General features: G+C 38.5%; 1 protein-coding gene across 1 annotated transcript in view; it reads left to right on the forward strand.

Annotated features, from left to right (window-relative positions):
* The window catches only part of EYS (eyes shut homolog), a 1,808,075-nt gene that overhangs the window by 1,650,231 nt on the left and 141,910 nt on the right, over window positions 1-15,934 (forward strand). The window contains 1 exon segment of the mRNA XM_030809409.1: window positions 8,574-8,746. Within this exon segment, the coding sequence (XP_030665269.1) occupies window positions 8,574-8,746 (173 nt within the window).

Below are 15,934 nucleotides of genomic sequence, written 5' to 3' on the forward strand. Positions count from 1 at the left end.
TTGGTCAAGAGACAGAGCCATACAGTAATTTAGGAAAGTTTAATATGAAGATTTATTATCCAGTAACATGGGATTGATTTCTAAGATGCAAAAAGTACATTAAATATTTTAGGTGGGCCAGGCAGGTGGCTCACGCCTGTAATACCAGCACTTTGGGAGGCCAAGGCAGGCAGATCACCTGAGGTCAGGAGTTGAGACCAGCCTGGCCAACATGGCAAAACACCATCCGTACTAAAAATACAAAAATTAGCCAGGCATGGTTGCATGTGCCTGTAATCCCAGCTACTTGAGAGGCTAAAGTAGGAGAATTGCTTGAACCCAGAAGGTGGAGGCTGCAGTGAGCCGAATTCGCACCACTGTACTCCAGCCTGGGTGACAAGAGCGAGACTCGGTCTGAAAAATACAAAACAAAACAAAAAAAACCATATTTAGGTGTAGTGGATGTAGGAGCCATTCCTACCTCTAGGGCTGAGGAAGAGTGCTCCAAGGAACAAATCAGAAGACACAAATATACACTCACACACATGCACACAAATGCAGATGTGGACACATACACACTTGCACACACACACACACATACACACACACACACACACACCACCTGGTATGCAGAGCACGATGGAGAGTGTGGCCATTGAATTATAGAAAAGTTCACTGTGATACCGTAGTCTGAGACTGGGAAAGAAGAAGTCACATACTGGGGCGCTGCTGAAATGCACTGGGAAGCTACCCTCTGGGGCTCTAGGGAGCTCACTGAGAAGCCACCACAAAGGTGCTGCTGAACTTGCTAGAATTCCTGCCCACTGGGGAGCCTGTGAAACTGTTTCAAGCCACTCACTATGAGGTCCAGGAGAACTTACCAGAAAGCCACACTTGAAGGTGCTGCTGAACTTGCTAAGAATTTGCCCACTGGGACACCTAGAAGCTGGAAAGCTGGGTGGGTCATGGGCTGTCTCCTAGTGGTAATTCTCCAGGGGAGGTGCTGTGGAACTTGCCGGGGGTGAGCGGCACTGAGTTTCCTGCACGTGCCTCCAGCAGGAGTAAGAAGACAGGAAAGAATGCAGAGCTAGGAAGAGAACCTCTTCTTCCTTCAGTGTCCCAAGTGCCCTCTACTGACAAAGCTTAACATCCCCCCAGTTGGCAAAGGGAACATGTTTACAGGATCCAGCTCCAGCATCACAAGGAAGGATTATAAAGGGTGGATTTGGAACTAACAAACAGCACGTTCTTTTTTTATTTTTTTTTTTCTTTTTGAGATGGAGTCTCACTCTGTTGCCCAGCTGGAGTGCAGTGGCGTGATCTCGGCTCACTGCAACCTCCACCTCCCGGGTTCCAGTGATTCTCCCACCTCAGCCTCCTAAGTAGCTGGAATTATAGGCATGCACCACCACACCCAGCTAATCGTTTGTATTTTTAGTAGAGACGGGGTTTCACCATGTTGGCCAGGATGGGATTGAACTCCTGACTTCAAGTGATCCGCCCACCTCGGCCTCCCAAAATGCTGAGATTATAGGCATGAGTCACCACACCCAGCAGACAATAAATTAATAACGGGGAAAACTCTGTCCCTGGGTTTACTGTTCTCCAGACATTTTCCCCAGAATAATAATTCTAAAACATAATATAATTCATTCCCTCATCAAAAACATTTCAATGTCTGTCTATTGCCAATAAGTTAAAGTGAAAATTCTTAAAAGGACAAAAGCCGCTTCTTGTATCTCAGCTCAGATCTACTTATACTCTATGCTTCAAATATATTGATAGGATTAAATTAAGTGAAATTCTAGCATTGGAAAGAAATACTTGTTATTGGGAATTGGGGTAAGAAGAAAAAGGATGGAGCATAAGTGCTGGAAGAGAGAATGTGGAAGGCCAAGAGAGGTGCTGATGACTAAAATTTTATCTGTAGAGTAGGGAGTGAAGTCACTTCCTCTGAGCAGAGATCACAGGACTGGGAAAGATTTGAACAACAATTGGGTAGAAGGAGAATTTGATATTTAATCAAATTTGATGAATTTTGATGAAGTGGTGAATTTTATATTGTCCCTTATAACTGTGTACCTAACTTCATGTCTAGGCTTCAGATCATAATCTAAATATACCATGGGGTTCAAGAGGTAGGCATTAAACACCTTGCCAGTTAGTAATCTCTGGTTTACATTGCTCAGTACACTGAGTCTATATAAAGAGATTTGGGACAATTCCAAAAGTCACCTGCTTGCTCTAAGTGGCAGACACAAACTGTACTTTTAGAGCAAGCCTGCCAAATCAACATGTTTAGAGGCAAGAACTCCTCTAAATTTCTTGCTTTTTTTCCAAACCAAAATTGGAGTGTAAAGATTTGACAAAAGAAAGGCTGTGCAATAAGTGAGAAACTGCAAAAAAAAAAAATTAAATTCTCATTGCAAATTCAACATAGGAATACCCATAAAGGACGTTTTGGGTTCATAAATGTATACCTTTCTAGAGAGTTGTTATCTACTATTCATTTTTAAGGAATAAATTTTCCACGCACAGCAATTTTGTAAATAATTCTTAATATCAGGAAAGAACAACCATCAACATTGTGTGTGTGTTTCTACCTCCCTGATAACCGGTGAGTTCACCGTGGTAACAGTTGAGTAGAAACTGTGTGTATGTGAACGTTACTGAGGTCAAGGGAATGGGTGAAATGGCACTTTGCTGGCTTAAATATTTTAAGATAATTTTTATGTCTTTTTAGTAGAAGTTAAAATAACATTTTAAAAGCTTATACCAACTCTTGTAGCCTTAAATAGCTTCCAAATAGGTACCTTATCTTTACAGGAAATTACCTGAGAGCTCCAGAGCTTCATAAGCACTGCATTTACAGATTCTGTTATATTGAATCCCGCCCAGATTGCCGTTACCATGCAGGGGGCTGGAGACTGGCTAATTTTACAGTGAGCACAGAGTGAGAAAAATCTATTATGAAATTGTAGTTTGGGCACAGAGTATAATTCTAAGATCTTGAGATTTTTTTTTATTGGGGGGGCGTAATTCTAGACACTGAAATGATACATTCATTTAACAAATAATTGTTAATGCATTATTTTATTTTTTCACCCATAATACCCTACACCTTGTCCTTATTTCCCAACCCACTTCTCTTTGTACCAGATTTCATCATATTTCTCTTATTCCACCATTAACTGATTCAGACACAACTAATTATATGTTTCATTTATTCTTACCTCCTTTTCCTAATATATAATGAGCAGCTGATCAATGCCAAGTACTGTTCTGGGCACATTCTCACACATATCTTATTTAATGCATTTAGATAATGGCCACTTTTACTATGTTAGCTCCCCTTTTGGGCTTCATGTTCTCCGAGTCTGCTCCCTTGGAAGCAAAACTTTAATTCCATTTCAAAAGAACTAGAGGGTCACAAGGCCAGAGATATGGAAAAGATATCTCTTTCTGGAAAGGAGATCCTGATGCACTTGCTGGGGAAGAAATTTTGGTCATTTTTCTTTACCAATGAAGTTTATTTTTTGTAAAGTGAACCATGCCTGTCAGAGAGAGAAAGAAAGAAGGAAGAGGAAAGAGAGAAGGAGAGAGATTATACCATATATTCAATTTTTCTTTGCAAAATGCCTACAAGATTAAATTGGACAGATACCAGAACAAGAAAAAAAGTGTTTTTGTTTATGGATTATCCATTTTACGTATTATTTATTCCTATGTTATTCTATGACTTTTATTTGCTCTTATCCTTTCTCATCTTGTTTCTGCCTTTAGAAACACCCTTTCATATAAAGAAAAAAGTTTCTATAGCAGAGGACATTTTCCCTGAGCTCTCTGTTCATGGGTATATTATATAGACTATGTTTCTCCAAGTTCACTTTCTAGAACACCACAAAGTAATTTTGGTTTTGCATTTTTTTCCCATTATTTTCATGCTTGGCTACTTTTAAAAAGAAAAAGTTATAAATGAAAAATGACGTACGTAGTGGTGTGCCTTACAGCACAAAATAACATTCATTTAGGCAGTTCTGTCCTAGAAACAGACAAAGAAAATCTATCTACAGTACTAGAGCCAGAGTCTCCACACACAGCTAACAACCCATTTGACAGAATTCCAATTTTTTAGGGAAGATTCTTGCAGGGGAGGGGAAGTATTCTTTGTAATTAGTAGGCTCTTATCATGGTGTTGTGAAATTCATGAAAACAGATTGAAAGTTCTACTTGAACCACAGCTACTTGGGATCTCATTTGCATACCTCCTAAAGCCTGGGCTGTGGTGCTATCAGAGCCGATACATAGAGATGGGTTATTTCCGCCAGTAGCAATTTTATTTTTTAGAAATATCTGGAGACATTATTCATAAGTATTCATTTCTGCACTCTTTCCTGCTGAGAACCTCCCTCTCTTGACACTGCGGGTGGCCAACTTTGAAATCGGCTAATGATCCGTTAGATACAAAGAGTGCAAGAAGAGTTATTTATTTTTTTAAGTTAATACATGCAGGAGTCCTTTTAGTTCTAGAAGATTTTTGGCATCTGGCTGTGTTATATAAATAGTGGGCACCCTTTTCAAGCCAGCTTCTTTGATTTTTTTTTAATCAGCTAAATTTTTCTAAAGGTAATTTTTAATACTCATAGAAATGACAGTTAATATTCTTACCGTATTGTAGACTTGTAATCAAATATCCTGTAGCAGTTACAATGCCAAAATATACAGTTGTTTGCATATGCTTAGATAGGTGGTATTTTTTTAACTAAGCTTTAAAATGACCAAGTGAATTTTTTCCTCTTTTATGTTGAAGTTAAACATAACGCACATGCAGTAGACTGTATATGGCACTCCTAAAATGAAAACCTTCTCATCTTTGTACTTTGATGGATATATATGTTTTCAGATATATGTTGGTCAAAAGTCAAAACATAGCCCAAAAACAGAAATAAAATTATAATATCCTGTAAGGGCACAATAATAACTAATGCCCATCAAGCTTTCACTCTGGAGAGAATATTTGTCTCAGAGGGATGGGTTTAAGTCAAAGTAGGCTATGCAAAAGAGTCTCCTAATGACATTTTTTAAAGGCGGACTCTTGAGCCTTACTTTAGACATTCTAAATCAGAATCTCAGAGGGCAAGAGGAGCATGGGAATCTGCATTTAGCAAACGCATTCAGGAGAGTCCCTGGTAAATCCTTTGGTGCCAGTTCACAGACCAGCTTTTAGTAACTACTGTCATCTGAATCCACATATTACAGAGATAAGGCCTTAAAATTATTGATACTTTCTCTATTCCTTTGTCACATACTATGTATCTTACAGAGATTTGTTCATGCATTTATGATGTCTCCTACAAAGAATGCAAAAGCGAGTCTTATTCACCACTTGACACGTGGCTCCATCCATGATGTAAGTGGCACAACAAACTTTGGATGGCAGCAATTGCCAAAAAAACTATGGTCCTCTGGTGTATAGGTAAAAACTTCACCATAATCTGGATTATTTTACAGACCTACTTTTAATTCAGAAAAATCTCCTGACTTGCTTAAAGGAAAATTTCCAAAAAAAGGTTTCTATGTGGTTTACAGGTCTTGTGAAGGATAAAATTTTTAAAACTTTAGGGATGAAAAGATATATTCCATGAAAAAAATATATTTCATATAAATATATTCTCTCAAAGCTAATTATAATAAGCAGTGAAAAATTCACAGCAATAATGTAATATTTAAAGTAAACTGAGCAAAAGAGGGTGACACTGTTTTGAAAACTATTTCCAAAAGTCAACTGTCTTACATAAGATCCATCAGTCTTAGCGCATTCCCTTTCTGGATCAACACTGCCTTTTGCTACAAGATATAGAGAGACATCAAAGTAGGTCAAGTGGCAGAGAAAACAGCAGGCTTGGTAGCTTTTGAAGAAGTTGTGATTTAATAATAGGATCTAACAAGATCTGGATAGGAGAAACCTTTGTGTCCAGGTGTAACACAGAAGATAGCAAAGATAGACTAGGAAACAAAAACTGTTGGTGAAATGTCTGACACTCCAGGAAGTCTTTTGGAACTCTGAGGCACAATTTGAAGTGCCATCATCTGGCAACATCTCAATTGAGTAAAGCTGACTCTTGCTAATGAGGTGCTAATGAGATATCAAGACAGGCCAGAAGATTCTGAACACTTGCCCTTGGTTAGATATGGTGAGTTTCTCTCTTCTTGGAGAGTTTTCTATAGAATTTCTAGTTCTCTCTCTACTCTAGTTGCCTGCTGATATACAGATGCACACAGTTAGTCATCTCCGCATGAATTTACACAACCAACTTCTCACAACACCTGATGAAAGCAGAGAGAGGAAATGAGGCTTGATTTATCAATAGGACCTGATTAAAAATAGTGCTTTCCTTGGTTTTCACCATAAAATCATCTTTCCTGCATGCCAAATCTGTTTAGGTTTATATGATTAAAGCATTTAAATCAATCAATGCTTAGATTAGTTTGACTTTCACATATGAGGCATTCTCCTTGATCTGAAAAAGACTAATTTGGTCCTTCCAGAATGCAGCTCTCAAGAATGCTACTTTCCTAGACTTTATCCCAGAATACAAATGCTTAATACTGACCTTTCAACTCCAAGTAAGGTCAGTGGAAGCAAAGTTACATCAAATTTATCCATTACCCCCAAACAACATTACATTTCTAACGTATACTTTAGGTCACACCAGAAATATTTCTGTACCTGCTAGGTGGTCCAGCTGTGCTTTTACCACTATTCTCAGGAAACAAGGAACAGCATTGGCTAAGCAGTCCCCAAAACTTTATTTCACAGAAACAGAAAATCTTGCTCAGGATACTTTATAACCATCTTAGGGGCATCAATATATAATTTTTTCCCAATTCTGAAAACTTATGAGATTCCATATCTGTCTGCAATGTGTAGAATGCTATGCAAGTTGCCATGAAGGTTATAAAATGCATAAATTACTGATTACTTACAGGATAAGCCTTATGTGTTGGCAAAATCTGAAGGTCTCAAAGCCTTACAACCCCACCAAAGCCAGCTTTATCTGCTATCTGATACATAAACTTTCATAGTATTTCATAACATTATCATGGAGAATGTTAAAATATGAATATTTTTAGAAAAGGAAACGCCTTCATATTTCTAAGTCAGGTACTCATTATTATGAAAGAAATGGTTCTTTCCTACACACAAATTTTGGAGTAAGGGGATTCAAAGACATGAGGAAGGTATTGAGAAACCATACAGATAGTTGGGGAAAAATTCATGGTATGGGTAAGATCTACAACTAGACGGGGAGGCTGTGTCATAAAAACATAAAAATATGTTAGTTTCCCAATTATCAGGGCTGATCCTAGCACCTATGCTTAAGAGCTAACAGTCGCATTGAGAAGATAAGATGTAAACTCCTAAGATCTGTATATGGCAAGGTGTATGAACTAATGTAATAAGAAAAGAGAGCAAAAAAAAAAGAAAAGATTAAATGGAATTCTTTAACTTCAAGTGACAAAATCCCAAATCAAACTGGCTTTAAAAACGTAAAAGCAGTGGAATATATTGTCTCACATAACTACAGAGTACTGGCTAGATCTGGTACCCAGGTAATCAATAATCTATATTTCTCTGTCACATATTTACATTGCTAAGTATTAGCTATTTATTCTCAGCTAGGCTCTTCCCTCTGGACAGGCACATGCCACCATCAATTACCAGTGTAGCAACACCAGCAGATAAAATGAGTACTCTCGGGAGAGTTCTAGCTGAGGTTGGCCAGTTGACCTAGCGTGTCATGTATCCACCCTGCACTACACACTATGATTGGCACCAAGAGTGGAGACTGTGTCTCCCAGACAACATGGGCTGAGAATGGTGGAGGGGTGGGTCTTGGAAAGGAAAACAAAGGCATCTGTTACTTTAAATGGGGCAATGGATGCAGAGAAGGCAGAAATAACAAACTCCAAGTCACTTCTCCCTCTTGAGAATGCTTCCCTGGCAGGTAAGAGGAGTATTTTTCCTGAGCTCCACTTTCATGCACAGTCGCAGCCTGGGGCCACCAAACCATATTTTAAGCTGAAGAGTTATATAGTCATTATACCTTCCCACTGTGTCTTATTTTCGGAATTACTACAAATGTAGCTCTTGGAGGACTTTGTCTTCGGTGTGGGGAAGCTTATCACCAGCTTAAAATTCTCCTCTGAGCTTTGAGTCTAAGATGTTTTTTGCTAATAGACGTTTGATGCACTTTATTGAGGCAGCACCACACATATTCAGTGAAGCCCTGAAAAGGCACCCAGTGTGAAATAAAAGATGAGACAAATCAAAAATAAAAATAGATGGCTTAAAATAGAATTCATGGCTTCAGATAATCTATAAAGCTGTTAATCTGCTTTCAATGGAAAGCACACAGTTACAAATACTCAAAAGTTGAAACAGAAAAAAGAGGGAGAAAAAAAGTCACTTATTAGAAAAGATGCAATTATAATTTTATTTGCATATGTGTTCATGCATGTGTATATATGTGTATGTGTGTAGAAAATATCAGTTGTTTCCTAATGAATTTTTAAATTTTTTCCCTTCTCAGTGATAATGAAAATCTGTTTTGCGAGTGTCCAAGGCTGTATTCAGGCAAGCTGTGCCAGTTTGCAAGTTGTGAAAACAACCCATGTGGAAATGGTGCCACCTGTGTTCCAAAATCCGGAACAGATATTGTCTGCCTCTGCCCATATGGGAGGTCTGGACCCCTCTGCACTGATGGTAAGAGCATTTGATTATTAAACATGGAGCACAGACAGAAAGAGGTGAAGAGGATAGAAATCACTCAGATGAATCAAGGACAGCACTTGACTGATCAAATACATCAAATCTTCTTCTGGGTTCTTTTCAAGTCAGTTGAGACAGGACCCATTAGAGAGACTGATCACCAAGCAGGTATTTCTAATACCCATCAAGTAATTACAAAAGTGGTGGCTAGGTACAGTGGCTTACGCCTGTAATCCCAGCACTTTGGGATGCCGAGGTGGGTGGATCACGAGGTCAGAAATTCGAGACCCACCTGACCAACATGGTGAAACCCGTCTCTACTAAAAATACAAAAATTAGCCAGGCATGGTGGCATGCACCTATAATCCCAGCTACTCAGGAGGCTGAGGCTGGAGAATCGCTTGAACCCAGGAGGCGGAGGTTGCAATGAGCCGAGATTGCACCACTGCACTCCAGCCTGGGCAGCAGAGAGAGACTCCATCTCAAAAAAAAAAAAAAAGAAAGAAAGAAAAAAAAAGTGGTAATGAGTTTTCCCTGAGGTTAGAGTACAGAAAATCTCTGTATTGTAAAATCTCAAAGTCTAGCTAACTATAAGAGAGTTACAAGGGGCATCAAGAGCAATATATAAAATCAAATTATTTCATGTCATTTTGGCAAACTGAGAGTACAATATTAACAAATCTATGCATCACAACCCAGTTGCTTTACATTTAAATGTAACAAAACCCATGATGCAGTTATTACATATCAAGAAACTAAATCACAAACAATAGGCATGCGTCTCTCTTTAGGAAAATTCAGTATGAGAAATCCTAAATTACAAAAAGCTGCAAGATGCTGTAATATAAGATTTTAAGAAGAAAATTGCCTAAGAATTTAATGTTAGCTGTGATATACATACATGTGTGTAGGTATTTTCAGAAATAATAAAAATTGGTATTAATAGTTAATCAACACAGGACTGGACTTGCTTTATCATTATTTTCACCATAAAAATACAAAACATTTATTCCTTTGACACTCGTGATATTTGGCACCAAATTTTAGAATAAGGCTACCAAAGTGAACTCAGGGCCCTCTGCCCCAGAATCACAAAATGAAGCAAACACATCCAGCCTGTGATGACATGAAGAAGCTGGGCACCACATCCTGATGTGGCAGGTATGAAAACTGAAACGAGAGTAAAAGAAGCATTTGTGACTAAAAGGTATTGAAGTTTTGGATACATGGGTCTTTGAAAGGAATTGAGACAATGAATTTGTGTGTATCTGAAAGACAGAATGACTTAAGAGGGGAAGAGTTAAGAAGTACTAAGAATTTCATTCTGTGTGTGGCAGGGTTATATTACAAGAAGTTAGCCAAGTCATTTTTATAAAAAGAGAAAACATTACAGACTGAATAGAATTGAAGTTGTGTCCTTTCCCATAAAAATCTCATGCTTCTCAGATGTAATCATTCTATTTAGATAAAAGCTATTGAAAAAATATAATTGGTTATAATAAATTTGATTACTAAGAGATGAATCATCAGTTTTGTTCCTACTTGAAAATAATATGACCATATAAAATAAGAAGTAAAGATTTAGAAGAATGTCTTTATGTATTCACACATACACAAAAAATGATTGTTTACTCCCCTCTCCTGGTCTCTTTAGGGTTTCAATGACGCAAGGATGTATAGATTATTGAGACAGGAAAAATTAGACATTATTAGGTTCTTTGCCTCAGTGTAAGTTTAAAAAAAAAAAAAGATTCCTACATGCACCCATCCGGAAGAATTTCTCAAAATAATTATCCTATCCATTTATATTCCACAAAGTTGCCAGATCTGGTTTAGCAATGTAAAACTTGTCAAGAAAGAAGACTTCTGACCTTACAGAGCTTACCTTCTAATTGAAAAGATAAAAAGAAAATAAAAATGGCTCAAAACACAATACAAAATTTCTGAGAAGAATTATGAAGGAGATAAACAAGTAGTGATAGACAGTAACTGGGATGGAGGGCATTTTAACAGGTCACCAAGACAAGAATCACTCTCAGAGGAGGAGATATTTGTACTGAGGCCTGAAGAATAAGGAGTATGGCCCATGAAAAGCAGGAAAAGGAACTATCCAGGCAGAAGGTTCAGAAATGGAAGACCCTGAGGAAAGATAGAAGCTGGGCTTTTTGGAGAATGAAAAGACACTACTGTGGCTCGTGCATAAGTGTCCTCATTCACTCCAGCTGCTGTAATGGAATACCATAGACTGGATGACTTATAAACAACAGAAATATATTTCTCACTGATCTGGAGGCTGGAAAGTTCAAGATCAAAGCACCAGTGGACTTGGTTCTGGTGAGGACTACTTCCTGGCTCCTAGACAGCAGTTTCACTGTGTCCTCACACGGAAGGGACTAACTAGCTCTCTGGAGTTTCTTTTATAAGGGCACTAATCCCATTCATGAAACCTTTGCCCCATGATCTGATCACCTCTCAAAGACCCCATTTCCAAATACCATCACATTGGCAGTTAGGTTTTGACATGTGAATCTGGGGGGCACATAAACACTCAGTCTCTAGCAATAGTGTACAAGAAGAAAAAATCTAATGTTAGCAGGGCCTAGATCATGTAGGGCCTTGGGAACATGGAAAGATTTTTAACTTTTATTTCCAGATGCCTTAGGAAACCATTGGAAGGCTTGAAAAGGGCTAGTGACTTTTGTGTATTTGTTTAAACTATTCTGATGGCATTATCTCTAACAGATTTTATAAGGCTATTGGAGTGGTCCTGACAAAAGATAATTATGCCTAGGACAAGGGCAATGGCAGTGGGGATGTAGATAAGTGGATAAATTTTAAATCTATTCTGGAGATATAATATTCAGAACTTGCTGGGAAGAGTGTGAAAAGGGTAGAACCAAGAACAACATCAAGTTTTCTTTGTCTGAATTATAGTGTAGATGGTGGTGCCATGAAAAAGAATAGGGGCATAATAGCTTCTTTTGTAGGAAACAGCTTATTTTATTGGGAGGTAAACAAGAGTTTTATTTTGTACAAATGAAGAAAAAGATGCCAGTTAGACATCCAAAGGGAGATGATATGTAGACAATTGGATATATGATGCTGGTGCTCTGAAGCAAGATAAGGACTAAAGGTACAATCCGGGGGAGCCATTAAAATAAAGGGGGTGCTTAAAACCATAGAACTGTAGATTGTCTAAGGAGAAAATACAGAAGAGAAATATAAAGAAGAGAAAGTGTAGATAAAGAAAAGAAGACTTTAAAAGAGCAGATAAATCCTAGAGAAACCTTCCACAATGCCAATATTTAGATGGTAGAGGAGAGAAAGCTGTATTAAATGCCAGTACCATACCCTGACAAACACTCCTGTCATCTCTCAGCCCATAGATATTGCTCCTATTACGATGTGGCATTGTCTTAGTCTGGGACCTCCATAACCACAGAACCTGGATAAGAATTGCATCCAGGTCGTTTACTTTGGAAATGATTCCAGGAAATAGGAGAGAAGATCTAGTGAGAATAAAATGGGGCAGGAGAGAAAGTCAGTGCAAAGGCGCACAGGGCATTGAACATCACTGTGGGCAACTGTGCGTGATTTCACTCAGATCTTAAGAGGAGCTATACAAAAAGTCTCAAAATTGCCTGCCCAAGGGGCAAAAGAGAGAAATGTTTGACCATTGTCTCATGGTCCTTTTTGATTGAAGGTTTCCCTACAAGACAATAATATTCCCACACTTCTAGATTGCCATGCAAGACTGATGAGAGTACAAGTTTTAGCAGGCATCTTAGGTGACAGCATCAGAAAAGCTGGAGGTTATAGAAAGAGAGCTTAACATATCAATATTCCATCACATATCAATATTCAATATTTTTGAGTCACAAAAAATCCCCCTCGAGTGTTAGCTCCCTCCAGAAACCTTTTTTACATCAACAGGCATCAATACTTTCTCTACTCCACCAACTAGTATGAGGTGATATCCCAAGCCATCTATTGGATCATTCACTGTTACTACTATGACCTCTAGAAGATTGTCTAGAATATACTTAATATATATTTATTTTATAGAGAAAGGCAAAAAGCAATCCAGTAAGCCTAGCTGTTGTTCAGTTACAACTACACTGTAGAAGAGGCACAGAATAACATCTGGGACTTTGCCTTTTTGCTAATACCAGAGGATGAAAAATCAGCTAGTTTTATTTCATCAGCAATTGTGTCCACTACATAGCACTTTTCTTCCAAATTATGTCCATATCTACCATCTTAATATATTCTTTGGGGGACAATAGAAAATATAATTATCACATTTCCTACCTTGTTGATATTTCCACTGAGGAATTCATCCAGGGGTAATCGTGGCAGTGATGACCGGAGCCGAGACAAACACTGCAGATGGGAAGTTTGCAGCTGCTTTCCTTTTTAAAGAGCTTTACTTTCCACATTTGTGCTCCTCATTCACACTTCCTGTTGCCTCTCCTTATGCAAGAATAATCTCTTTTTTTTTTTCTCTGGTGGCAGTAGCATTGATTAGAATGTTCTCTGAATGTATAAAGCCCAGCCCAGGTGTTTTTGTTTTCTTAACCACACCATTCTAAAGACAAAGGTGGAATGCGTTATCTTATCTCTTGTTCTCTTTTATCCTTTCTATAAATATTTCATAATAATTTACCTTATCTTCCCACTTAGGCCTCTCAATGGAACATGGTCCTTGAGGAAAGCAGTGTAACTATCTGAGAATAGGCTCCAGAATCAATCTGCCTGGGTTAAAATTCCCATTTTACTACTGACTAGCCAGCTGAGTGACCTTGGGAAAGTCACTTGGTCTGCACTTCAATTTCAATGAGTCTAATAATAGAACTTACCTTATAGGTTTTATGAGAATTAAATGAGATAATGCATGTAAAGTGCTTAACACATAATGGGCATATAGAAAATGCTTTTGTTTTTTAAGGGTGGTCAAAGTTGGATCCCTACCCTTACAGGAAACTGCTACCTCCTGTCACTGTGGGACAAAAGGCTGCATCTCCATCCCAGCTATTAAAAAAAAAAAAAAAAAAAAAAAAAAAAAAAAAAAAAGCTCTCTAGGACATCAATGGAAATCAAAATTAATTTTCTTTTAAGAATTTTTCTAAGATGGTGATACTCTTTGCAGTGATTAAAGACAAGCCAGCTTATTACAAAATCAGGGAGAAAAGTAGAGCTCCAGGGACACGAATAATCACCAGGCTATTTAAGGACATGATACCTCTATAAAGAGCTTAATGTCAGACTGGCATTTTGTAATGGCATATTTCAAGAACATGCAATTTTCTGTCATGTTAAGCTCATAACTCTTTTGATAGCATCCACCCTGATATGATCCAGCTTTCCCTCTCCGACAGCTGTTTGATTGCCCTGCCGCTCAACACATCTCAGTATCCCTCATTTCCCACCGTGTTTTAATCTGTATTTTCCAGCTCCTTGTTACAAAGAAATACTAAAAGGTCAAGCCTAATCCCGACAGGAGCAAGGAGACAGGGATGAGAAAAAAAGTGCTCAAGAAAGTGATTCCTCTTTTTCTGTCTTGAAGGCAGACTTCGAATGGCCTGCACTTTTTCTTCCATAAGAACTGAGGGAAGTTGCCTTTCCTCTTGCTCAGGGAAAAAGTGAGCACCCCCTGCCTTTCACTTTTTCCCTCTACTTCAGCATCTGTAGAGAGAAAAAGTTAGGTTGGCACATATTTAAAAGCAGCACTTATAAATGTGTATTTCAGTGTACACATTTCAGTTCTTAAAAAATAGCCTTGATGGGCCAGGCGTGGTGGCTCACGCCTGTAATCCTAGCACTTTGGGAAGCCATTGTGGGTGGATCACCTGAGGTCAGGAGTTCAAGACCAGCCTAGCCAAATAATTTACAGTAAAATCAAATTTATATTTCAATACAACATATCAGATCAATTGTATCATTATGGTTGTTTGTTGCTATAAGTTTATTCATACCAGGAAAATTGTCACATTTAAAATTCTTAATAGTTTTGGCACAGGTGAAATCTTCTCGTTTTGCTAAGTCCCTGAGCTCTTTGAACAGGCTGACCTTATGCATCGGCCTCTTCCCCAGGCACCCTGGTCCCCTCTTTCCAGAATGCCTTGCTACCTGCTCTGGCCTCAAGGCTACTTTTACTCCCCCTCACGTTAAATTTAGGTGAACATTTAATGCTATCACATATCTAGCCAATGGTGTTCTGCAGAAAACATGCAGCTTCTCTGACAAGAAAACTAAGAGTCCCCACCCCAAAGAGGACTTCATACGATTTTCCTGATGCTTGTTGACAAGGAAGAGGAACCAGATAAGGATATTTTTTGTGTATCCTTCTTATTATTCATAAAATTGCCTGTAATGGTCAGTGTTTTAATGTCTTCAAAGCTTTATGTCTCAGATGCTCATCCAAGCATTGGATGGCAAAAAGGTCAACATCCACATCAAACTTATTGGCAAACAAATAGTGCTTCAGCAGCATCCAGTTCAAGTCTCCAGCTCTGGAAAATGCACACTGAGCACACGTGGACCCCCTCACAGGGTGGTCATGGAGCACACTAGGAAACATCACACTTAAAGTTCTACCACTGGACAGAGCTAGCAATTGCGTGCATTTGGGAGAAATAGTACTTATGGCTTTGAAGAGTAAGCCGGGGGCTTCAGAGAATCCTCTGGACAGTGGCCCAGAGATACTCATCTCATACAGATACAAATACTGTATTAGTGCACTCTTGATTGCACGTGGGTCACTAATGTACCCAGCTAAGTTTCCTATCCTCCCTTAGAGCTTAAAGTGTGGCCGCGGGACTAAATTCTGAACAATCAGATGTCAGCAGAAGCGTTAGAGTATTATGTTGACCTCTGGAAAATCTCTTGAAGAGTAGCATGACTTCCAAATCTTCCTTCCTTCTGAAGTCTAGAATGTCCATGAGATGTCTTGAATTCCAGAAGTCATCTCGGACTACCAGGTCACCGTGAGAATTAAAGATACGTGCTAAGATGGTGAAGCAAAATGATGAAAGAAGTTTAAATCCTTAACTATAAAACCACCATACTAGCCTGGAAATGTTCAGTAAGAAACTTTCTGTTAATGAGAGAAATACTTTATTTTGCTTAAACCTCTGCTTTTTAATAAGTTATCTGTTGCATGGAGCTAAATCTAATCCTGGT

The sequence above is a fragment of the Nomascus leucogenys genome, chromosome 3 (assembly GCF_006542625.1).
Source record: "Nomascus leucogenys isolate Asia chromosome 3, Asia_NLE_v1, whole genome shotgun sequence".
Lineage (NCBI taxonomy): Eukaryota > Metazoa > Chordata > Mammalia > Primates > Hylobatidae > Nomascus > Nomascus leucogenys.